The following is a 27,069-nucleotide window of genomic DNA, read 5'->3' as shown; positions in this document are numbered from 1 at the left end:
TTCTGCGACACTAGTTCATCATTTAAAATAGAACTGGGAAGACGAAACAAGAATCTGAGACACTGTTTACCTGCTTTCCAAATTTTCTTTCTTCCTTTTTTTTGCCTAGGCCATATGTATTTAAATGCACAGTCTCCCCTACTCCATATGTTCTTCAAATCACTTTGAAAACAAAATTCACGAGGGACATGCATGGCTGTTTACCTATTCCTTTGCCTTTCAGTGCATTGTGGGGACACCATCACCTCGTCCCACCTAATGTTTGGCAAGTACTAATGTCCTACAAGGTGGCTATATTTTTAAGGTCTGAAAACAAACAAACAAATTTTTTCCGAGAGTCGGATCTCTGTTCAGCTGCTTATAAACCCCACCATAAAATGCACTATGCCAACAAATACCGGTATATATTCCCTGCCCCAAGTGCTATTTAAACTTTAGTGCTGACAACAAGCTGGAGTGTGAACCTCAATGATTTTTACCGTTTCTAGCAAAATTTGCAATCGCCAGTGCTCCTGCAAGCTGCAGCTGATGGCTATTAGATAGGATCCACAAAAGCACCCTTTGGAAAACACTTCCTTTTCCTCCTTCAAATAGTTTTTGCATTGATTCATCTGGGGGAGGAAAGAAACAAAGTACATTTGGACAAAGTATGAAAAATATGGATCTATACAGCTGCTTCGGGCCAAGTCAAGCCATTAAATCCATCTGGTACAGTAGCGACTATACTGTTGACACTAGGGTGGTATTCAATTAAAAAACAGCACAAACAAAATGATTCCCACTTCTGCAACAGGACTTCCCCCTTTCTCCTCCCCACACCTGCTCCACAAGGTGGCAAAAACCCTAAAACAGATGGGGGGGCACAGGGGGAGGAGAACTGGGAGAGACTGAACATTCAGTTAAAATCTCCCTTAGCTCTCTACGGAATCAGATAGGACCTCAGCCTTGTTACATTTAGCTAGAGATGCCACATTTAACTAGAGATAGCATCTAGGATACAGTGCCCTGCCACTGCCACATTCAATAAAACTTCCTTGTACCCATTGGGCTTACAGCACATGTAAAAGTTCAACCTATACAAAGAAAATCAGCATGTCTGGGGACCATGCCTGCCAACTGTCTAGGAAAAGTTGCTGGTTGTGAAAAAGAAGAAAAGCAGTTTTAGCTGAAACTACTAAAACTCAGCCACTCTAGGAGAACACAAGCTAACCCACAGACTGCAATGCGATGGCTAGAACCCGATATGCTAATGACAGCACGAGAATTCCCAGGTTCCACATGCAATACTCGCCTCCTAGCAGTAGTAGAACCATAAGATCAGAGGCAGTTTTGAGCTCAGCAATGTCGTCCTCTTTGTCACTGTCCACGGTCTTTTGGACTATCTCAAGTAGACATTCAACCAGGCCTGCTTCAACCAGCTGTAGCTTAATGATATCTGGGTGAAGATAGAAGAACCTAAATTTAAAATGCTTTTAAAACACAGTGGTACCTCCAGTTGTGGATGGGATCCCGAGGTTTCCACAACCTGAGGACCGCTTCTGTGCATGCACAGACTGCTTCTGCGCATGCGCGCGGGGCTAAACCCAGTAAAATACTTCTGGGTTTGCTGTGCGTGCATCCTGAAGTTTACATAACCAGAGGGTTATGTAAACGGAGGTTCGACTGTATTGTGACTCCAAATAAGGAGAGAAGGTAACTACAACTGTGTATGTCACACAATGCTGGAGACTACTAGCCAGATGACTATGCCCTGTCTGCAAAGATGTTTCTGAATTCCAGTTGCAGGAAGCCAATGAAGGGGAGAGTGGTCTTGTGTTCAAATCCTGATTGCGGGTTTCCCACAGGTATCTGGTTGGCCACCGTGAGAGTGGGATGATGTTTATTAAAGATTTACTTGGTTTGCTGCATTTTGTGAGTTTTACTGTTGTTGTTGTTTTCCTCACAAAGCAAATTCATGTGCTTCTGCTCTGCTTTCGTAACCCTCCTTTAATTTTTTTTCCTTGTTCCATCCAATCCAATCACAGTTCTTTAACCTTGGATGTTACTGGATTACAACTTCTGTCATCCTCAGCTATTAGTCAGGGCTGATGGTAATTGTAGTCCAGCAGCATCTGGGGACCCAAGACTGAAGAACTGTGCATAGTACAAAACACTGAAATAAAGGGGGGGGGCAGTCAAGGGTTTCCACACAGACCATTTCAGCTAGACACAGCTTCCTCAGCAAGAGCTGTGACTCAGCCAAATATCAAAAGGAATTTCTCTCCCTCAGAAACAAAACTGTCACCAGAGTCTCACCATTTTCTGCCAAAGGAGCCAAAACTTCAAATATCATCTCCTTCTTGTCATGTTCTATTTGCTTTTTGAACAGTTTCACAAGCTCTTCGGCAATGTTTGTGTAGGCGAATTGCTCTTTGCTTGATTCTGTGAAATCAAAAAGGGGAAAGCTAAATGCACAGAATGGCAGCACTGTTTTCTCTTCAGTTTATTAGGAGGTTACTCGGCGCAGTGATTAACAGAGCTAAACGCTCTTCGCAGACAGGAACAATATACTCCCATACTTAAGCCTGTCACTAAATGAAAAGAAAAACATCCAGGCCTTTTAAGATAAATGTGATGACCTGAATTATTAATTATGTTCAAAGCTGTTAAAAATTTGCACCAGTGGAACGTGAACGTACCCATAGCAACAGCAAAATTACCAACATATAAATTAAGCCTTCAGCTGCCATCAGCTGAACAAGAAAAATTACACAGTGAGTGCACTGGGTTTCTGATTGAAGAGACTAAAGGTCAGACCCAGCACCTTAACATTTACATGGCTACATGCTGGCAGAATTTGTTCTGGTGTCTCAAAACAGACAAATCCAGATGCTTTGATTCAACCTTCTTTCTGGGTACCCTGAGTCTGATGGCTTTTAAAATGCAGGTGCAATATTAAGTTTATTGACCTGTTTCTGACATCTTAAGCCATCCATCAATCTACACAGTTGCCAATGTTAGCTACTTACTTTTTTATGGTTGTATTATGTGGGAACCAGTGGGCTTGCTTTCAGTACAACTCACAAGAGTAAGGAGAAGCAATGGTCATGTTCACACGTCATGCAAAGCCAAACCATGGCTTAACATGACAGCACTGGCTCCTGAGAAGGAGATCACAGCTGCTTGCTGCTCCCCAGGGTTTTTAGATTGGTGTGGGTTTGGCTTAGCATGTAGTCTGAATCCAGGATGGCTACGATTTCTCCTTCTTCAATGAAACCTATAACCACAGGACAAACATTGGCTACAGACCATGGTTAAAGGCAAGAGATTAAGAATGACCCTGGCACACATTGCCAAAAAGAAGAAGACACACCTTAGCTTAGCTGCCATTGTCAACTGACCTAAACACCCAGGGAGCAGCAAATTGGTTGTGATTCCCTCTCAGACAGACAGCACATTTGCGTCATCACAGGGAGCATGTGGCTGTTAGGTGGTTGAGTTACAGTAGGCCATGGGAACTTGAGGGCTGTGCCAAAGGCTTCACAGAAAAGGTGGGTTGTGAGGAGGGATTTAAAGGAAATGAGAGAGGAAGCAGGTCTTAACATACAGGGCTAATACTGAACATAAGAACTAGCAGAACCAAATTTTATGGGTCATTTACGCAGAGTGGCAATATATTTGTTTTAATTATATCATTTTGCTGTCACAGAACGCCCTTGCCAAGCCCAACCACTGTGGATGAGTAAGGTGGTCTTGCTGCTTGCTCCCTCTGCAGCATATTACCTTAAGCAATAAAACAATACAAAAAGGAGAAATCATCAACGTTGTAGTAAAAACATAAAATTATCATGTGATCTGAAAATTGTTATGGCTCCTCCAGTGTCAAGCAGACATTAAGAACCCATTTCCATAAAAAGAGGTGAGGGAAAGAGCTGGCGGAGGAGACACACATCAATGAATACTATGAATACTAAATGAAATTTAATCATTCTAAGCTATCACTGTCAGTTTCTGCTTTCAAATTTGCCATATTTATCACAGACTTCTGAAAAAGGAAAGTTTGCCTAGATTGAATGCTATAGTACAAAATTGGCTTGTTTGCTTTTAAAGTTTTTATTCCAAAAATTTCCAGGTGTTTTTTCCCCCCAGGCCTAGCTGGACCACAGTAAGAGGAAGGCAAACACCAACGCTGTTTGCATGAGAGGTCCTTCTAAACTCTTCCCTGATATCAAGTAAAGTTATCTAAGTTTATAACTGTGCATAGACTTTTTTATGAACTGTTATACTTTCTTGAGAGATAGAAAGCAACACTTCTTATAGTAGGCAGTGAGGAAAAATCTGATAGGAAGTCGTATCTGAACCTTAGAAATAAACTTTATTTATGTCAGGAGTAACCAATATGGCACCCTCTAGATGTAGTTGGATTCCACCTCCTATCAACACCAGCCAGCATGGTCAGTGGGGATGGAAGCTGTAGCCCAAGTGGAAAGATGAACTCATGTGTAGACGTCAGGCAGGCAGAGAAGAGCTGGAAAGGGGAACTTGGGATACTTGAATAGTGGATACAGATGAAAATATCAGCACTGGTCCTCCTTCTATAAACTTGCCATAAATAGTAAATTAGAACAATGTAACATTTATAAATAAAAAGAACAGGTTTGTAGGTTGCATCCCAGGACTTACCAAGTTCTGCTAAATTGCCAAACGCAACAAGGCACATTTCAGTCAAAGCCGAATTTTGGCAATGAATGCCCAACAATTTCACTAACGTAGGGATAACTCCCATGTTGATGAGCTGAGATTGTAGGGTATCTAAAGACAGACAAAAAAAAAAGAAAGAAAGACAAACGTGTTTGAGTTAGCACTGCCTTCGCAGTATCACAGTATCCTTAATTATTCTCCAATGCCAATAATTTAAACAAGGAGGCAACTGTAACCTACAATCAAAACATTGCTCCTCCTTGTTCTTCTGATGTCTGCTTAGTATTCAAACCTACTACATGAGAGAGACTGCCTCTCTCTGGCCACAAACCCATTTAATAATAAACTATTATAGTTTCTCCAAAATAATCTTAGATGTTGTTAAACCAGCTTTCCCAATCAGATGCCCTCTAGATGTTTGTTGGACTACAACTTCCATCATTCCTGGTCATTGGCTGTACTGGCTGGGGCTGATGTGAGTTGGAGTCTAACAACTTTTAGAGGGCACATAGTTGGGGAAGGATGTGCTAGTGTGCATATATCCTCAGCAGGCCAGAGATTTATTAACAACAAAGAGAAGGGAATATATATGCTGTGCCATGATTGCCTTCAATGTCTGTGCCAGCAGAGAGTCTCTCCAGAGTGAAAGAAAAATCCATGCATGCATTTCTACTTGCCCTCTGAAACCTCACAGAATTATGGATTGTGGCCTTTTACTGCAAATATTGCATGTACATTCTACTGCTTTCCAAAGGGGTTTATACGTTCATAACAGTGTGCAAAGGACACAGGCTTCTCCAACGATAGCTGCAGCCCAAGTAAATGAAAAATGCATTTCTCATTTATACTTCCCAAATTGCCTCTTAAAGCTAGTGACTAAATACATCTCAGTATTTCAGGTAACAGAATGCTTCTGTCAACACAACCAAATAAATCTGAAGACCAGATTATAATAATCATAATAAGGCAAGGTTACTTCGTTCATCACAAAAAGCCCCCTTGGAAGCCCGCAATTACAAATTATGTACACTAGGTTTTCAGTTTCATGAAGAGTAATAATAAGTATATTGATGTAATGTCATAGGCAGTCTCGCTTCCCCCTCACCAACGCATTTTTTTGCTTTTAAATAGTAAGGTTAGCAGGAAAAGACTGAGTAAGTACTTATGGACACTTAACACGCTAAAAGTGTTATGCAAACAAGTCACAATATAGGTTACAAAAAGCTTGATAAAACAAAGTGGCTTAACAAAGAACAAGGACGAAACATTTCAGAAGAGTCCATTGCCACTATGGTATAATCTTCATAGAGAAAAAAATATTATTGCGTGTAGATATTTGCAAAAAAAAATATGTTTGAAGATTATCCATTAGGAGACACCATTAGTTTACAAAACAAAAACAAAAGCTTCCACAATTTAACAAGTGAAATATGTCTGCTTTGCAACAGAAGGAAACGATGCAAAAATCAGTTGTAGTCATACTGCACTCAGATTCCTCCAAGGATGCCCCTGAGCAAAATAACGGGAGCCTATCGCCTCACTGACTGACTCCTGGATTTTAAAAGCAAAAGCAGTCGTATGTGTGATAGTCTTAAACCTATGTGCACACAGAATATCTGCAAACTGCCCCCCTCCCACCTTCTGAACCAGATCGGAATATATCTTGTTCCAGACATTCAAATGATTATAATTTGATTTTTAATTATTAAAGGCACGGATTCGGTAACTTCCTGCAGCAGAAAGCCACATAACACAACAATGGACAGCCCATGATGCTGGAGCGTAAAGGAGCAAGCCTGTGTGTTATCACTGGATCTCCAAACCTTTCTGCTGTTGCAGGCTTGTGTTGACAACCACTGACAAAAAGGTAACTCAAGCTTTTGAATGGATGGCTGGATGTATGCAGATGTCCCATTGCTAAAACCTTGCCTAGATTCCATTCACATCAGCCAAAGACAGAGTGTGTCTCCCTTCAGACACTCACCTAATGCAAAGCTAGCAGAAACACACAGGAATACCCAGGCTATTCACCCTCTTTATTTTCTACAGAGCAGATCTACATAGCCTTGGACAGGTGTCTTTCCCATTACCTGCTATCTGTTCCTTTCAACTGGAGATGCCAGGGATTGAATCTGGGGCCTTCTAGGTACAGTGCAGAAATGCTACTACCACTGAGTGGTGATTCAAAGGTCTGCAAAGGCGTGATCTCTCCTCAATAATCAAAGCAGGGGTGGTAGGCTTTGTCCTTCAAGATGGTGCTGGATTAAAATTCTCATTGTCCCCCAATATTGGCCATGCTGGCTGGGGCTGGTGGGAGTTGGAAGTTCAACATCATCTAGATCAGCCTTTCTCAACTTGTAGGTCGCCAGATGTTGTTGAACTACAACTCCCATCACCCCTAGCTAGCAAGGCCTGAGCTCAGGGATGATGGGAGTTGTAGTCCAATAACATCTGGGGATCCACAGGTTGAGAACCGCTGATCTAAAGGGCCGCTGGGTAGCCACCATAAGGTATGATCTGGGTCCTTCATCCAATTGCCAAAATGACACCACTCTTTCCTCTCCAAAAAGGATAATATTGCATGATTCACCCATCTGAGTGGGGTGGAGGCAGGAGGGGCCTCTCGTTCCACCACCACCACAGGAAGAAGATTTTGTGCGCAAGTAAGAGTCTGAACAGAGGCCAGCAAGCTTGGAAAAATGGGAAGAAAATGCAAATTGTCAGCATTAATGTAGAAGTCAGTATTCTCTTCTGAGCTAATTTATTGAAATTTAGTATATTTTTAAGCCAAGAGCTCTTTCTTACAAAGCTCATTAAGAAACCATTACAATCAAAGAATGTTGCTTGAGGATGAGTGTTGAAGCTGGTCCTGTAACATGGTGTACCAACTAAAGGTTACAATCCTGTTCCTCTAAAATTAGTTGAATTTTTATTCTGACAGCAGAAGGATAGCACTGCAAAGAGTAGAGGCTAAAAATAAAGTTTAACTGCTGATTGGTAGAATGTCATATGTTTAAATGAATGTCTTTGGTTACCTAAGGCATCTTTTTTATTTTATTTTGGGGAAAATATTCCTTATTCTGTTTTTCAGGCACTGTACTTTTTATGTATTCCACCCTCTCTTTGCAAATATTAGATGGCTAAATCTCCAAGATTTCATATTCATATTGGTTTAAGGACATGCACCTTTTACTTAATAAATCAGTTTGTAATTTCAGTTTTTACAGACAATGGAAAATTATAATCAAAAATCGCTGGAGTATATGAGTTCAGCTTCTGAAGCTGCAGAAAACAAACTGTACAATTTACCACTATTTATGTCAAAACAAAAAAATTCCTTCCAGTAGCACCTTAAAGACCAACTAAGTTAGTTCTTGGTATGAGCTTTCGTGTGCATGCACACTTCTTCAGATACTATTTATATGTAAGCCTTCCAAAGACTACAAGATGCTGGAAAGCCCCCACTGTTACAAAGCTGCTTACATTTATTTTTCAGCAAGTGCATGAAAGTGCCCCATGCATACATGGATGGGTAAATAATAATTCATTCTCCTTTAATGCCATTCTAAGTTGTTCAGAATCTTGAGGCTCCTCCAGACATTAGTTTGGCTGTTGCTTGGTAATGCCAGACATTTGAGATTCCATGGAGGTCCATCGGCTGTGTCTTCTTCTAGTGAGTGCACAGGAAGAAGCCACAATGCAGCTAGCAAACACAGCACCACAGATCATGTCAGAAAGAGCATGTGGATTATTTAGGAAACTTGGAAAAACAGAAGAGTCAGCTGGCTCGACACAAGAATTGCGTTTTCCACTTTTAAATTCCATTTTCTTCCTCATATGCTCTTGGAATAGGGGTAGCCAATATGCTATCCTTCAGATGTTACTGGATTCCCTATCCCATTAACTCCAGCCAAGATGGCTAATGACCAGGGATGATGGGAGCTAGAATCAAACAACATCTGGACACTGGGCATTCGGTGCATTCTGATTTACTGATAGATATTGGGATGATCTGCCATACACTGGCAAGAGTGCCTGACCCCCAGTTGTTTAACAGTAGCAAAAGCAAAGCTATTTATTCAATCTGATACTGAAATCAAATTCCTGCTCAGAATCTGCTCAGAGGCACTCTGTTCTTTAACTCTAATGATGTGTCTTTTGCACCTGGCGCTGGCTGGTAAATTGCTAAGCGAAAGATAGAAGTGGATCTTGCAAGCCTGAAATCTGCCCAGAGGCTCCCAGTAAGAGAAGGAAGGAGCTGAAGACTCAGAAGAAAAAAGGACAGAAAAGCACAACGTATGGCAAATAGATGGATAGAAAGTTCATGCTGCTTCAAAAGATGTTAAGAAGCGATCATGGAATGTATACATTTGAAAATGCTTTGGAAACCAAAATCCCACCACCACCCCCATTCACAGTCAAACATCACCCCAGAAATTTGATTTTCTCAACCCAACTTTGGTTTCAATCTACTGAAAGGCTGTTGTTGCAGAACGTTTAGCCTGAAGTTTGGGCAACCAGACAAGTGCAACAATGTTTTAAGACACATTAACAGTTATATGACAAAACAAGCAATCTCATCCACTATGGTTTGTAAACCAACCCAACAAAGCCTGCGGCTCATTAACACTGCAGGGAGACACAATGTATTTGACGCAGATATAAATCCAGATGCTAAGTAAGGCAACCTTGTGTACTGCTTTAGTCAAGAGTTCATCAATTTAAGTGGTGAGTTTGAAGCTTATATTTTTAAGAGGAAGTTTACTGACAGCCCAAGACTGGATGGTGTGCAGAGTCAACTATCTTGTGCAATATTTCATTCTACGCTTATTTAAGCCCTCTTTAGAATACCCAAAGAGAGCTGGTTTCCAAGAATTTTTTAGCTCATGCCTATGAAATGTATATATTTACCATTACGTAACTGTAACCTACCGCTATACCTTTGGAAATGCAACTTTCAAGCAATATGCAAATAAACACACAAGCCGCTGTAGACACAAGCATTAGCAAAGGAGAAATGCGTGGCTTGAATATTGATCCGCTTTCCATTTTTGCCTACATAAGATTTTCAAGTGGAGAAAAAGAAATGCAAAGCAGCAGAACATTAATCAACGAAAGCAATATATTCCAGTCACATACTTCCAGGGCGCTTGCAAGATTAAGACAAGCTCAGTGGTTTTACATTACACTATTAAGAATTTTCCTTCAAAGGTAATGGAGGAAAAGTCAAATCTGGCAGATTGAATTTTAACACAAAATGAAATGAGAAAGTATAATGTAAAGAAAAATGATTTTTAGATACAAACACACAGGAAATAAGATAACAGTTCTACATACCTCTTGTGTTTCTATTTTTATATCTCAAATCAATAAATTAATAAATGCCATGTGGTGCAGTGGTCTGAGTGTTGGGTTGGGTCAGGGGTAGCCAGGGAGTGGCTCAGCTAACATGGCTAATGGCCAGGTATGGTGGGAGTTTAGTCCAACAACATATGGAGGGCACCAAATTGGCCACGCATAGACAAGGTTGAAAGACTGTAGCTTGCACAAGGCACAGAGTGAGCTTCTGAAATCCCCAGATCCAAACCTGTCTTCTAGTTTTGTTGTTAAGCTCTGAGCTACCTGGCTGAAGGACGGGATAAATACACTAAACAAAATGTTGAAGTGTGGACCAGTCTCCTTCAGTGTTTCAGAAAGCCAGCCACACACCTCCTTCCAGTCACTCAATTTAATTTGCCCTCCCCAACAGACACTCAACATTTTGGGACTGCTGAGCATGCTCAGTCCTCATTGGGCCTTGTTGTTGTTGCCCTGTTAGGTTTCATTTTCTAAAGGACAGGTTGCTAAAATTTTACCCTCCAGATGTTGTTGGACTAAAACCATCACCCCTGACTTTTGGCCATGTTGGCTGGGGCTCCTAGGAGGTAGAGTCCAACCATGTCCAAAAGGTCCCAGGTTAGCCACTTTGTACTTCTGTAAACCTTGGAGTTCCCCCAAGCATGATAATAAATCCCTGTTGCTCACCAGTGGCGCCATTTTGCCTAACATTCTGTCAACACTCACCACCTGAGTTTGTTATCAGAAGGAGTGGAAATTCCAGGCTATGATTTGATCTTACAAATTCTCACTTACACCCATAGTTATGACTCAGCAAAAGAAATGGCATATGGACCAACAACCACAAGATTTCCTTCACCAGTAAATATATTCTTGGGATGGAACAAACATCGCGCCAACGTGACAGGCATACACACCCAGTCTGGGAACGCTTAAGGATTTGGGTGGCAGAGAACTCATCGTGTTTGAACCATCCTTTGCTGGCAATGCTATCATTCCGTAAAGTGGAATTTGTATCTTACAAGATCCCCTTTACAGAAAAATACATTTGTATCTACACATACCTTGCAAGATGGGAGGAAAAAGGAGAGAAGTTGCATATACCCATTTGAAAAGCTGTTCATCTGACTGCTGCAGTCAACACTGCTGCAGTCCCCACCCACCACCACTGCAATGCTTCAGAGGCAATAAATCAGGGGGTGGCCAAACTCTGGCTGCTGCACAGATCAAGTGCAGCTCATGGGAGGACTTAGAAAGTGAAATTTAAAAGCCTCTTACTTTGTTAGCAGGCTGGTGGCCACAATTAAAATTATTCATCCTCCTTGCTTACAGGGTTAAAGTACCATGTGAAGCAGCAAGGCAAATGGCAAAACTGAATAAACAATAACACAGCCGGGTGGCGGATGAAGAAGAGATTTTGGGAGCAAAGGATAAACCATGGCAATGACAGCTTTTAGTAAGCAAGGAAGAAAAGCTTATGAAAACAGAACTCTGGTGTGATTATCAAGCCGTTGTGGGTGAGGCGGGGATGGAGAATCTGGGTGCACCCTGTGACTTGACCAGATGATGATCTAGCTCCTCAGCTCTTTAGAGTACATTCCTAACCCCATTTACCTGGGAGGAGGACCCACTGAATTTCATAGGACTTACTTCTGAGGAGACATAGTTAGGACTTGCAATGTTAGTCTATTTACTTTGGGCACCACAGCTGTAAAAGGAGGAAAGGGCAGCTTGTTAACTTGGAAAAGGTATGGAAATGAAAGGAAAAAGCAGCAGCGTTTTAGGAGGAGGATAAAAATCAGTACGGGCTTAATGTATTATTCACAGAGCTATCATCAGATCATAGGAACTGTCATTGATGCAATCCACAGCCCTGGATGCAGTTTGAATGAGACGGTGGTGCCTTGCCTGCTTTGAGAACCAACTCCTCAAATGATGGGCGGCAGCTACCACTGGCCCCTTCTGGCAGTAGTCGGTGGAAATGCACAGAACAGGGCATTTCGGGTCAGGGGTTGGACTAACACAGTATCCATTGGTTCCTAATTTAGCCCAGCTGCTGTCACATGACAGCAATGGGCCCAGTAAACATCTCTTCATAGCACCAGCTTGGGAGCCGCCATAGCAGAGGGCCTTTTTTCCTCTTCCACACACAACCCAGTCACCTTTCGCTGTGACCAGTGTGAGTAGCAGAACTGTGGCTATGCCTAGACTGCTCCACTATGTTCCCCACTGTCAGCTAGGGGTTTAAGAGCAAAAGAAGAGCTTCCTGGATAGGGCCAATGGCTCATCGAGTCCAGAATCCTTTTCTCACAGTGGCCACCCAAATGCCTGTGGGAAAACCTCAACAGCACCCTCCCCTTCTGTGGCTTCCAGAAAATGGCATTCAGAACCATTAATGCCTCTGACAGCAGAGGCCAAACCAGAAACCATTGATAGCCTTAACTTCCATGGCTTTGCCCATTTTTAATTTTTTATTTTAAGCAAACCAAGTTGGTGGCCTCCTGTGGGAATGAGCTTCATAGTTTAACTATGTGTTGGCTTTGGATTACATCCTAATACTCAGGGCTTTTTTCCCCAGCTGGGACTCCCCTGAAAGAGGGGAACCTTTTCTTTCTTTGGCTTTAAATTATGCACCTATGTGTTACAGCAGGCAGCACTGTAGAATAATTATTTTCTCTTGTGAGTGTGAAGAGCAAACAGAGGTTTGTCTCATTGATTGGTTGATTGATTGAATTTATATACCGCCCTATACCCGGAGGTCTCAGGGTGGTTAATGGAAAAGATCACACTATATAAAATTAAAATAAAAACAATAATCCAGTAACACCCCCCCCCCAAAAAAAAACCAGCCACATTTTAAAAGGGTATAGGATATTGATTAGGTAAACCAAAGGCCTGTTTAAAAAGGAATGTTTTTGCCTGGCGCCTATAGGTGTACAGTATAATGAAGGCGACAGGCGAACATCCCTGGGGAGAGCATTCCACAGACAGGGAGCCACTACAAAGAAGGCCCATTCTCGTGTTGCCACCCTCCTGACCTCTCAAGTTTTAGCAGGTAATTGTATCAAAAATCCTTTAAAACTTTTTTTTAAAAAAAAAACATTTTAATCTACAACATTTTAATCTATCATGGGATGCCAGTGTACCTTTAAATACTGGAGGCCACTTAGAGTTCCAAGTAGGAAGAAGTTAGACAGCTGGAATTAGACCAGCTGGGGTCAGAGTGACCCAAAAGGCATGGAAATTATATAAATTGCAATCAGTTCCTCTAATAGCGAACCACACAGATGAGTGCCTATGTGACTGCAGCCTAGAGCCACAGAGAAATGAGATGGAATTATTTGCATGACGGAATCATTGTGGGTTGCAGGGGCAAAAAAATTTAAACCTCAAATGCTGCCCAATGGAAAAGAAAATGGAAACATAAGAAGAGCATGCTGGACCAAGTCAATGGGAAACCTTCTCCCTTCCAGCAACTGCCATTCAGAAGCACACTGCCTCCAACCATCTGGTTTTATTGATTATACCAACAGGAAAGAGCACAGAAGGTCTCCACCGTTAGCTTGTGAAAGATTATGGTCCTTGTGATTTCAGACTTCTTCCATTCCCCAACATTTCTGTTTTGCTACTTGGTGGTTACGTTTTTTTTGAAGTACACAAAAGTTAATACAGAAAAATTCAGGATCCTCTCATAAAACCGATATCGACTGTGAGGTAACGCCCCCAAAGATAAAGCTTCATATCGTCTATTTTCAAAATTTCATCCCTGAGGTGGGAGGAAGTATCCTGGATTTGCACTCCAGCCGTAAAAGGGGGGGAAACATTACTTTTCTTCCCACCAGAGAGATGAACCAATGAAAATGGACCACATGAAGCTTTCTAATTCGGGACGCAAATATTCGAATGTGTCTTCCCACAGACACATTGTCAAAACAGTCCCTCCAACACAAACACACACTCCCCTTAATTATACTCCTTGAAATATGTCAAGGCCCTATAGAGTTTTTTTATGTTAAAAAAAAAAGAGGGCATCAGTAATGCAGATTTTTTTCTCCTGGATGGAATAAGTAGCTCATTTAATATTTATACATTGTTTGGACTGCTCAAAAACTGTTTACCTGGGAGCTTATATTATAATTAGTTTATTTAGAAAAGTGCTCACAGGTGATTAGGAAGAACTGCCAGTTTAATAATGAACCTCAGAAATTGGGCAGGGGGGGGCAATCCTCTTGGGCTGCCCAATCGCCCTGTCTGTTAGAAATAATAGCTCTCCCTCTTCCTCAGATTAATTCAAGGGAGTCGGCGGAACCACTTCAAAGACGGGAGAAATCTATTAAGCTAAAACCATTTTGCAGACAGAAAAAAGTTAATGAGAAGACTTCATAGAATGGGACACAACAGCAGCAGAGCTGGGTGCCATACAAAAAATGCACTGAACAGCAAAAGAAGCATTTTTGTTATTAAGAAAAGTGATGAAAGGACTATTTATGAAGGTTCACACAATGCTTTAAGACAAAAACCATTGCCGACATTCTGCTGCCAGACAGGGTCTGGCTTGATTGTTACTGGCCCACTTCAGAATGTCTTCTGAAACTTCATGCACCCTAGTTGTAGCATGAAGTTCCTGGCTTGCATTAAGCCTTAAACTCCCATTATGCCAAAACTTGGAAATTCTGGCTTAAAGTCAGTTAGCAAACAAACAAACAAACAAACAAACAAACAAACAAACAAAGCATGATGCAATACAAGCCAGGTTCTTGATAGTGAAGCCAGTGTGTAATTGGAGGGGAGCAAGATGGAGGAGGAAAAGGGGAGGAGTTTGGCCCCAAGGCTAATTCTTAGCATCATAAACTCAATGGCCCAGTTCAGACAGTCTTTCCCAGTTCCATAAACCCACGTTTATGAAGCCTTGAATGACTGCCCTAACTGGGCCACTGGCTCCCAATGGCTCAACCCAGATGTTAATTCCTGACATTATAAACCAATGTTTCCCAAACTTGGGTCTCCAGCTGTTTTTGGACTACAATTCCCATCATCTATGGCAACTGGTTTTGCTAGTTAGGGATGATGGGAGTTGTAGTCCAAAACAGCTGGAGACCCAAGTTTGGGGAGCACTGTTAAACCATGGTTTATGAAGGCAGGCATGTGAAGCCCAAGCTGGGCCACTGAGTTCTCTATAGGGCTGTGCAACAGTTCCTTCCCATGGGGAACAGGAAAATGTATTCACAACACCCCTCTGGCAAATAAAGAGCTCCCCTGCGTATGAGGTGTTGCCCCATACATTTCAACACAGGAAACAAAGGTGCATGAGTTTTCCTTTTCACGTGCAAAATTGCTCCCTCCATTGAAATGAGGGGAGTAGCTCTCATTTGCTTCCAGAAGCCCTGTGTGCTTGTACATTTACTGCACACGAGGATATGAACAGGGATAAACATATATTTACTACTCTGATATTTACAATCATTTTGCTAATACAATGGGAAACAGTGTTTTTACCTGTAATTAAAACAGCAACTTTTCTTGCGTACTGGCTTTAACATTATATAGATATATATTAGAAAAGAAAATCCTAGGTGTATAATGTATTTAGAGAAAAGGGTTTCTTAGGATTTTTGTTTACCATTCTCATTGCTATAGTTCATCAGCATGCCACAAAAGACAGTCATGAGCTTCTCACTGGCTGGATCTGTTTTACTGCACAGTGACCTTAAATGGTCTATTACAATCTCTGCCCCACCTGCATGGTCAACTGCGCTTCTGCCCTCATCTGTAAAAAAAAGAGTCAAGTTAAAAATAAAATTAAAAAGGCACTTAAGAGTTCCAAACATAACAATAGTCATAAAAAAAGTAGATGGGTCTCGGATAATTAGCGCTTCTGTAATCACAGCATGAACTGGGCAAAGTATTTACACAAGTGCTTAAGGGATAGGCTGCTATAGGCACCTTATTTTAAGGGCAATTTCTTGCAAGACATAAACCTGGGGAAAATCCCAAGGCCCATCCTCTCCAGGTCCACTCAACCTTTCCTCATGCCACCAACTCTTGCGTTTTCTCTCCACGCAAGTGTGCTGAAGGACAGGGAAATTATTCCTTCACTAGGAAGGCAGAAGATAAAGAGCAGCAATGCAATACATTTTCACTTGGAAGTAAATGCCACTGAACTCAATGAAACTTGCTTCTGAGTAGACACAGGATTGCATTGGTGTTTCCTCAGAGCCAAACACAGATAGATGCTGCTTCATATCAAAAGTTGGTATGGTTGAGGACCATAAATCAGGTAGACAGGGCCATCTTTTTAAAAAGTTAGTCAATTAGGGGGTAATGGAAATCCACAAAAAGCAGCCTTTCCCTTCTGTCCACAGGAGACAAAAGTATTCTGTTCCATGAATGGAATTCCACTCATTCATCTCTGGATCCAACCTGATAAAACTAAATTTGGGGAGAGGAAATTGTTAGAGAGAGTTTGACTGCAAGCTCCATGTTCAGACTAGTAGTGTGTATCTCTCTTTGAAGGGAAAAAAGCACACTGTAAATTGAGAATGCCACATGATGCTAATTACAGGCTCTCTGCCCTCCCTTTCTGATCCCAATGTCCCAGAATATTCCACAAAACATGCTCAGTGATCCCCAGTCAAAACAAGTTCAGAATGTGCTTATTCTTCCCTTGACTGTTACCCTGTCAACTTTAGCAGCCAAGTGAACTCCCACGCAAAACATGTTTCTGTAGCAGCTCGCAAGGTGGTGGTGGTTGTTAAAAAAAAAAGTGCAATAGGTTTTTTTTTAGAAAGCAAACAACAATATGTACTGCTCGCTTGTAAACACAACAAATTGCTTTCGCAGCTTCATTTTGCGTCACTACAGTTCCCAATAAAATTCGTCTTGAGAATATTTAAATATGCACATTGTTCTTAAGGTTTGTGGTTAAACTTAAGTGATGAGAAATACCATACAGTGATGAGAAAGGTATGCACTTGATATTGGAAATACGGGAAGCAGGGCTTGAGGGGCGAGACAGCAGCAAGGTCAACATGACACAAATGTAGCAGCAGAGCCAATTCTGCTGGTGCACTGCAAAGGTCTCATTGCCCTTCCAACCGCTGCATAGAATATAATGGAGTATCAGTTTTACATTCATTTGTTGGGAACAGAGTCTATTCATAACTGAATGTTTCAGCTAATAGCCATTTAGTTTTCCAGCCTCCCCATCTCATCTTCTCACAGGTCTGACTACTTAAGACATACACCAAAATGGTTGCTATTTATTAACAATTCCATATACTCTCAGGAACAGTCAAAGATTTCTAACTCCACTCTCTCAGCTCCACTGTTTGCAGAAGGACTTGATAGAATCAAAGAAAACACTTTCTACAACCATATTCTGCCTGAGATGGCCAAAGAGATCATTTAACTCTGAAAAGACAAGAGTGAGGTTTAAATAAAGTTTTTCAAAATGTATATACTTTAGGGATATATAAAATAACACAGTTTCCTTTAGACACAATAAACTTCTAATTCCTTTAAAAAGCGGACACTGGTTGAGTTTTTGTTGTCTCACCTCTTCAATCTTACTGAACTACTGGACCAAATCTTCCAAAATTCTGTTATTCTTGCTCCTTTCAATTTTTTTAAAGGAATAGGTTATGCTATTTTTTTAAAAAATCTGTTAATGTGCTAAATGTTATGCAATGCATTTCTCAGGAGTGAACCAATTAGCTAAACAAACATTTGTGAAACCAATAAATATGAGCATATTTCCCCACCACCCCCAGAGATGAAATTAAAAACAAAGCGAGGCTCATCGTTCCATTATTTTTACTGAGCAATTTGGACTTTTTTGCATCACTGTGGTGGATCACTTTTAAATTATATTTCTCAGCAGGATACAGTTAATAGGACTGGAGAGCAGCAGAAGGAACAAAAATGGTTCTTTAAAAGTATAGTTTTCTCCATAATATTCCATATACCTCAAGAATATTTTACTCTTTAAAAGTCTCCCAAAGGAGCTCTTTAGAAGAATTTTAATTCCCCAGAAAAATATTTCCAGTCCTAAAGAAGAGTGCTCTGAAAACCTTTACTTGATGATGATTTAGTTATTCTGTTCCAGTTCCATACATTAATGGTGAACTATCAGGGTTGTTTCCTCAGCTTTAATTCTAAGTCAATGCTTGCTTTTGCAAGTTCCTAGCCTAGATCTAAAATCAGAAGATGGGGGGAAATTCATATGCTTGCAAACCGAGGGTGTCTCCAGACTTTCAGATTTGGGGCATGTCAATAAAACCTTTTCATGCTGGAAGACTAGACATGGGAGTGGATTTTCAAAGCAATGAAACCATAAAATATTGTTAAGATGCGGTTCTCAGATATCAATCCCCAATATCACAAACTGAAAATCAAAGACGATGAGCCCGCAGTGCAAATATTACCATAGTACCACAAGGACAAGGAACCTCAGGCGTCGAGGTCAAATGCACACACACCCCAACCTCTTTGTCTGGCGCTTTGGATTCTCCCACAGCCAGCCCCTCTCCTCAACTGCCCCATCTCTCCAAAGGCCACAGTGCGGTGGCACTGCAGAACACCCTCCTTTTTGCCTGCCTGGAATGTGTCTTCGAATTCTGATAATGATTCTTGCTTGTCTGGATGGAGGATAGAGAGTGGTGCATGTAGAAACTATCCTGTACAAAGGTGAAATGTACATTTCTTCATGCCACAACTGGCAAGAAGAAGAAGAAGAAGAAGAAGAAGAAGAAGAAGAAGAAGAAGAAGAAGAAGAAAGCCTTTTGTTCCCTCTCCTCAGGAAAAAGAGAGAAAGAGGCAAAACTTGTTCCCATGTTTTCCGCCAATGAGTTATGTTTTGGGCATTTCCAAAAGTCAGAAATATCCCAGGATTCTAAAGAACTGGTGTCCACAGTTTTCTATCCTGCTTCGTGTTTGCTCTATTCATAGCAGCGAGGATACATCTGAGACAGGCACGGTCCAGAAGTTATTTTGTGTAAATAGTGGGTGGGTGGGTGGGTGGGTGGGTGTTAAGCCCCTAACCCCAATGCAAAATGTTAGGCTAAAGCCGATGCACTCGTTAAAAATTCATTATACATTGCACTGAACATTCACTTCCAGTGCAATGTATACATGTCTACTCAAAGCCTCCTTGTGTTCAATGGGGCTACTCCCAGGTAAATAAATAAATAAATAAATAATTTTTATTTATTTATACCCCACCCTTCCCAGTTCAGAAAACCAGGCTCAGGGCAGCTAACAACAAATTTAAAACACTTAATTGTAATACAACATAGAAGCAGCATAAAATACAGTATAAAAACATGAACAACAATAAAATTCAAAGTTCAAAAATCAGTTTGGGGGAAATCCATCCAATAAGCATTAGATAGTCACCAGGGCTAGCTGGCTGAATTAGTCCTACTTGGGCCAGCGAGGAGGCCAGGGGAGAATTAGCTGTGGGGTCTCGGAGCGGGTAATCTTCATAAAAGGGGAGGGGGAGGGAAGAGAAGAGAAGAGAAGAGAAGGGAAATAAAAGATCAGGCTGAATTCAAATTAAATGCCAGGCGGAATAGCTCTGTCTTACAGGCTGGATGGAAGGAGGTTAAATCCTGAATGGCCCTAGTCTCATGGGACAGAGCATTCCACCAGGTCAGAGCCAGCATTCCACCAGGTCAGAGCCATCACTGGCCCTGGTGGAGGATTGTCTGACTTCCTTAGGGCCTGGGACCTCTAAACTATGGTTATTCATGGACCTTAAGGTCCTCTGGGGGGCATACCAGGAGAGGTGGTCCCGTAAATACGAGGGCCCTAAGCCACAAAGGGCTTTAGAGGTCAAAACCAGCACCTTGAACCTGACCCTATACTCCACTGGGATCCAGTGCAACTGGTAAAGCACCGGGTGAATATGCTCCCATGGCAGGGACCCCATGAGGAGCCTCGCTGCAGCATTCTGCACCCGCTGGAGTTTGTGGGACAGTTTCAAGGGCAGCCCCGCGTAGAGCGAATTACAGTAGTCAAGCCTGGAGGTGACGGTTGCATGGATCACTGTGGCCAGGTCGGGGCGGGAAAGGCAAGGGACCAACTGCTTAACTGCTTGATGTAAAACAAATTGGGTATAGGACTACAGTAAGCAGGCTAGATGAAAAGCAACCAAAGCCTTGAAGCTGTGCCTAATTACAATGTGGTGTGATAACTTTTCTCTCCATTATGGTAATGCATGCAAATGCATAATAATGAATTGCTGAGGCCACTGTTGCCCTGCTTCCATTCACCGGGGTGGGGGGGAAATCAGTCATGCTTTTATCCAAAGATAATCAAACTGCTAATTATAATCTTACTTGTCTACAATATATTGTGATAGGGCTAAGTAATTTTAACTACAGCTTTATAAATAAAAGTTTCAAGAAGGAGAATGTACAAATCAAAATTAATTTGCAAGAGAGAGAATAATCTGCTTCATCCACAGGCACTAGGTAACAAGCTCTATATGCATCGAGCGCATAGCCCATTAATGTATGCACTGACACATTTTGTATCTGCTGTCCTCTTTAAATAGTCTTCAAGGGTGGTCTTTGCAGAGCATGCCATCTACATGTACATGGTCTCTGCAATCAATTAAAAATATCACACTCTTCTCAACAAGGCCAGGGACAGAAGAGCACAGAGTGCCATCACTGTAATGTGATACTGTTCAGTATACATTCCCCAGTGACCAGGAGAGGCTCAAATTTATTATCAATACATAACTTCCATGATCTTTTTAGAGTTTAATGCGGAAGGCAGGTGAAGTGAAAGGGAGGTACGTATTGTTATAAGTTTCAGGTGCCAGAGTCTGTGGGTGAAAGTTACCCATAAATCCTGGAATTAGTAAAAGTCAGAATTAATGAAGGTTTTGTTAATCCATAGTTTCCCAAGTAAAATCAAGTTCACCCTCCCTGGGTTGTCAGCACTGTTTAAAGGAACTAGTCTAGCATCCTCTAAGAACCAGCTTTAAAGAATAGGGGGCACATACTTCAAGTTACGTATTTGCACTCAAAATGCACTTTTACATTGCCTCACATTGAGTCTGGCTACGCAGCTTGCTTGAACTTGGGAACTTCGGTTAAACATAGTCTTTGCCACTGATCCATAAAGCGTCCCTTTGTTTCCAGACACTTAGGTGCAGGTAAAAGCACTCCTACTTTTAGGGCTGGCTTGCAAAGGAGAGAACAAAACAAAAACAACCCAAACAAAAGGATAGAAAGTGCTGTGGTACCTTAGAGACCCCGATGAAGTCACCGACTGAACAATTAGTCTCTGGGGTTCCACAATACTTACCAGGAAAGATGAAGAGTTATTTTGTGCAAAGAAAATGAAGTGGGGGGGGGGGAGAGAAACCTTGAGTCTCTCTCTCTCTTTCTCCTGCCCTTGCTGTTTATTCAGCCCCTATTTGAAGAGCCATTCCTTCTGCAAGGAGGAGAGATGCTTTCAATGAAAAAAAAATGTAAACAAATGAATATCGTTCCTCCACTTCCCTGCCTCGTTCACTGTTGCGATCAAAACAATGTGCAGGAAATGAGAAGGTGTAAGGCCAGGAAGCTTTGCCAGCAGCTGGTGGGGAAACTCAAGTCCTGCAGATGTCTTTACAGAAAACATGTTGGCTCTGAGTTAGTCCATATTCTTAGGAGCCCACAGTGCAAATATAATACATATGACCCAGTAGGCAGAGCCCTCAGTGGCTATGGGTCTGGGACCTGGTCATCGTAGTCAGTGTCAATATAACAGCAGGTGTGGGGGACTCCCTGGTCCTGAATGGGGTAACTGTGCCCCTGAAGGACCAGGTGCACAGCCTGGAAGTCATTTTGGACTCATAGCTGTCCATGGAGGTGCAGGTTAATTCTGCGTCCAGGGCAGCTGTCCACCAGCTCCATCTGGTATGCCGGCTGAGATCCTACTTGCCCGCGGACTGTCTCGCCAGAGTGGTGCATGCTCTGGTTATCTCCCACTTGGACTACTGCAACGCACTCTACGTGACCTGGAAACTACAACTAATCCAGAATGTGGCAGCTAGACTGGTGACTGGGAGCGGCCACCAAGGTCCCATTGAAATACCTACATTGGCTCCCAGTATGTTTCTGAGCACAATTCAAAGTGTTGGTGCTGACCTTTAAAGCCCTAAATGGCTTCAACCCAGTATACCTGAAGGAGCATCTCCACCCCCCATCGTTCAGCCCGGACACTGAGATCCAGCTTTGAGGGCCTTCTGGGGGTTCTCTCACAGTGAGAAGTGAAGCTACAGGGAACCAGGCAGAGAGCCTTCTCGGTAGTGGTGGCTGCCCTGTGGAACGTCCTCACATCAGATGTCAAGGAAATAAGCAACTATCTGACTTTTAGAAGACATCTGAAGGCAGCCCTGTATCGGGAAGTTTTAAATGTTTGATCACATTATTATTATTAGTATTATTATTATTACTACTACTACTACTATGGGAGCCGCCCAGATGGATGGGGTATAAAAAATAAATTATTATTGTTGTTGTTATTATTAACCCCAACCTTTATCCTGCAATGTGACTTGAAAAGCCCCCAAATGAAACTCGGATGGGCCTGAAATTGGCAGCCACCTCAACTAAGCTAAGTTACTCAAGAATATTAGAAGGCATCCCTGTATATTTAAATATTCTAAAACTGTGCTAGGCTAGGAATTCTTATTCTATTCAGAGCGGGGTCAGAGAAGATTTCTTGAAGAAAAAAATGTTAAAAGTATATTCCACACAACCCCAAGCATCAAGATAGTTAAATACCAACAGCTAAATACTAAGAATAGCTTCTTCCTCCTTTTGTCAAGATGCCAAATGCTAGGGCAATTTAAAAGATCTCTGCTTTCAAGAAATGCTCATATTTCAGTTGTGGTGAGCCTTGAAGCAAAAAGGCATTTCATAAGAATTAAGTGATTACCAGGAATGTAAGAAGAGTCCTACTGGTTCCATCAAGTCCAGCTTCTCTTTCCCCCAGTGGATAACCATCAGCTGCTGAGAAACTAGCACCAGGGCATGAAGACAACAGACATCATTTAATGCTGTTCCCCGGCAGATGATTATCAGTAGCACGATGCTTTCTGGATCTGGAGTATCCACATGCCCATGGTAGACCTCCCCTTTGCGAATCTGACCTTTAGAGCCTTCCTGTGACAGCGAATTTCATTAATTATGAATTTTGTGAAGTAGTGCTTTCTTTTGTCTGTACATATCTATGTACATCCACTAGCTGAAATGGCGTCCAGTTGACAGGAAAATAGCACATGTTCTGTTGTGTTTTTTGGGTACACGGATGCCATTCTAATCATATGTGATTTGTGGCTGACAGTATCAAAATTTGACAAGAAGGGTCTGCTGCCATTGCTAATGGAAAATGTCCAGAAACAAATAAGAATCATTTTCTGATTTTAAACAAGAGAATGATTTCTGTAAATACGGTTAATTTCTGTAATCGACCTGGAATTTGCATTTTGATAACGTTGATGGAAGTTTTATAAATGTTTATGTGACCACAAACAGGGGGCCTCTACGATGCTGTAGCTACATCTCTTACAAATACTTTGCATTGAGACTAATCGCACTGCCTACTTGCCACTCTCTGAACAGAGCATAATATTTCTGAAGCTTTACATATTGTGCTGGGCGTCCATCGTCATTTCCATGACAATGAAGCTGAAAACTGAGTCAGCAGCTGAACATCTAAACTGAGAATTGTCATTCTGATGCATCACAATTCCCAAGACTGACCAAGACTGCCCCTTTAGGCTGGAAGGGTGCAAGCAAGCAGATACTATGTTAAGGCCTGTTTCAATTCCCATCCCATTGCTTCAAAGATTCTGTTGGACTCTTCAAGTCTCCTTAATTCTCCCCTTGTTATTTGTCCTTCACCATCATCAGCATTTATATGGGGGCAGAGACTACCACATCACAACATACCTAATGCAGGGACTGACTGCCACACCACAGCATACAGAAACATATGCAAATTAGGATCCCACATGGAAAATCTGAGTCACCATGCAAGAATAATTCCAGACTTGACATGGTAAGCCAGTGGTAACAGCAGTCATCGTCAATGCTGCTGTTGATGCTAAAATAAAAATTACTGTTAATAACATGTACTGAGAAATGGGTGTAGAAGTTGAATCACTACACTTCATGTCAGAAATCAAGCAAAGTAAAAAATAAAATTACAAAAATAACATGCTCAATAAGGGAAAACTGATCAATTCCGAGGGGGAAGGATAAAAACTTTTGACAGCAAAATGATGATGATCCCATCAGCAATATTCCATTAGCAAGTATACTTTTATTCTTCTCATAATCCTTGTCCAGTGAAACTCTCAGTGACGCAGTCACTCTCTCTCTTTTTGGCCAGGATACTTTGATATTGCTTACTGTGTGCTAGTGAAAAGCAGCATGTTTAGAAAAGGGGGCAATTACCATATAGTAACATATAACAGGGACGGGGGTGGCGCTGTGGGTTCAACCACAGAGCCTAGGACTTGCCGATCAGAAGGTCGGCGGTTCGAATCCCTGCGATGGGTTGCTTGGTCCCTGCTCCTGCCAACCTAGCAGTTCGAAAGCACGTCAAAGTGCAAGTAGATAAATAAGTACTGCTCCGGCGGGAAGGTAAATGGCGTTTCCGTGTGCTGTTCTGGTTCGCCAGAAGCGGCTTCGTCATGCTGGCCACATGACCCGGAAGCTGTACGCCGGCTCCCTTGGCCAATAAAGCGAGATGAGCGCCACAACCCCAGAGTTGGTCACGACTGGACCTAATGGTCAGGGGTCCCTTTACCTTTAACATATAACAGAGTTTTCCGTTTGTTTTGATTCCAACTTTTTTTTTGCAGACATCAATATATACGTCTACATAATAATTTAAAAATGCATCCTTACCTTTAATATGGGGAAACTTTCTCTTATATGGGAAAGCTGGTACTATTAAACAGTGGCATTTACAGCAGGCAGGAGTGGGAAACCTATGGCTGTCAAGATATGGCTGTTCTATCAAGTCCCATCAGCCCCAGCAAGCATGGCTAATGATCATGGATGGTGGGAGCAGAAGTGACTTGCTGTTTGGGGTGGAACTGATATGCTAGCTTCCCAGCAGGTGGGTTGTTGTGCTTACTGGCAGGGAAAGAGGCAAGACAGTGCAAATACACCAGCAGGGAACTACTCCCCAGCTGCCTCACCCCTCTTCTTCCCAGCAAGCAACAGCAAGTCACCTGCTGGGAAGCTACCACACCTGGTGAGTTACCTGAATGTGATTTGTAGTGCAGCAATGTCTGAAGAACCTCAGGTTCCACAGCTCTGATTTACAGTCTGTCTAGTAAACTAAAATTTTCAGACTTCTAAACAGAAGGGTTTACTTCAAAATGGAGCACCCAGGATAGCTGTGCAGGTTGCACATCTATAATTTATAACATACATCGGAACAATAGCGTCATCTGAACAGTAGAAATCTATTCTGCCTGCAATAATTGTGATGCGGTTATCGAAACGTGTTGCCTACATGCAACTGGTGTGCTGGGGGCTGCAACATGATGGATACTGAGGACAGCCAAGCGTCAACTATATAGGGTTGTGATTTATAGACCTGACTGTTTCAGGCCTCCCATTTCCTCTAACCTTCTGCTACCAAGCAGGACTGTCTATATGCCAGAAACTGTTAATTCATACTACCAGTCTGCAGGTGCACTATACAATGGTGCCAGCAATTCACTTGTGATGCCAAATGTAGTAATCAGTGAGAACCCAAATGTGAATCTAAATGTGAGCTTTATTATCAGTGTTGGGAGGGGGGTGGGGAGAACGGCACATCTTCCCCATTAGCATTAGCTACAGAAACAAAATTAGGATTTTGCAGTTTTTTATTTATTTAAAAACGAAGCAGCGGGGGGAAAAGAAAAAGAAAAGAAAAAGAAGAAGCGATTTTACCTATGTCCACAAAACCCCACCATATTTGCCAATGATTTGGCTGCTTCTATGAAAAAAATGGGACTTTTGACAGCCTGTCATTCAAGCAAGGCTTAATTGTGACAGCACCCACAGATGTCTCGCAGAAATCAGCACTGCTGACAACAAAACAAGAAAAAATGAACAACAAGAACCAGTCTTTTTTTAAATAACGAAAAATAAAAAAATAAAAACAAAACACTGATATTTGAACACTTACGGCTGTCGTAGCATATGTTGCCCAAGGCACGTCCTGTTTGAAGAAGCACGTCCTGGTCTTTGCAGTTTAAGAGCTGCACCAGAGGTGGGATCAAGCCAGCATCCACACACGGGTTCCTCATAAATTCTACAAGCCACAGAGAGAGGTTTAATTAAAGGCTAGTTGATGAGGATCGATTATTTCTTGTTAAAGAGAGCCATTTTTCCTTCAGCGAATGTTTTCCTTTCCAAATTCACACATACCAGAAGCACTGCAGCTGCTTCTCTGTATGAGAACTAATTTATGTACAGACAAAAAACAGTCTAGTTCCAACAGCAGCAACAAAAGCACCCCAGGAATTATGGGCACGTTCCAAATTCTACATATTGACTGCCCGCTGCAGATTCCTTTGGTGAGAATAAAAAGTATTTTAAATATCCTTCATTATATTAAAAAAAATAAACCTAAACATTAAAACACCAAGCATATACTGGGAGCAATAAACCCAGGCAAGAAAGCACCGGCAACTTTTCTTCTGCTCACTTCTGTTCACTAAAGAGGATCTAAATAACCCAGTTAAATAACCCAGTTAAAGGAAACCTGATATAAAGGCTGCTGCGTCCCTGTGTCCAAAGGAAACCTCTAGCTTCTGTACAGGATCTTATTTAAACCACAGAAGAAAGTTAAAGCAATTTTCAAAGCTATAGCTGAAAGCAGGCAGTGGGCTGCACATTATACTTCTGCAAGGGTCTAGGTAGTAATAAGAGTCAATTTCTTCCAAGAGGTTAGATGAATGGACTTAGACAAAGACCCTGGGGTCTCTCCACCTAACCATGGCAGGCTTCTAGAAAGTCATTTGGTGTTCTTTTTACAAAACAA

General features: G+C 41.8%; 1 protein-coding gene across 1 annotated transcript in view; it reads right to left on the bottom strand.

Annotated features, from left to right (window-relative positions):
- The window catches only part of RAP1GDS1 (Rap1 GTPase-GDP dissociation stimulator 1), a 95,737-nt gene that overhangs the window by 13,740 nt on the left and 54,928 nt on the right, over positions 1–27,069 (bottom strand). The window contains exons 4-9 of the mRNA XM_081925521.1: positions 26,212–26,337; positions 15,638–15,784; positions 4,663–4,791; positions 2,296–2,421; positions 1,292–1,435; positions 480–611 (exon numbers count right to left, since the gene is read on the bottom strand). Of these exons, the coding sequence (XP_081781647.1) occupies positions 480–611; positions 1,292–1,435; positions 2,296–2,421; positions 4,663–4,791; positions 15,638–15,784; positions 26,212–26,337 (804 nt within the window). The remainder of the gene's footprint in view (positions 1–479; positions 612–1,291; positions 1,436–2,295; positions 2,422–4,662; positions 4,792–15,637; positions 15,785–26,211; positions 26,338–27,069) is intronic.

The sequence above is a fragment of the Podarcis melisellensis genome (assembly GCF_964234715.1).
Source record: "Podarcis melisellensis genome assembly, chromosome: 9".
Taxonomy (NCBI): Eukaryota; Metazoa; Chordata; class Lepidosauria; order Squamata; family Lacertidae; genus Podarcis; species Podarcis melisellensis.
The sequence above is the reverse complement of the archived record's forward strand: the minus strand, read 5'-3'. Positions and strand labels throughout refer to the sequence as shown.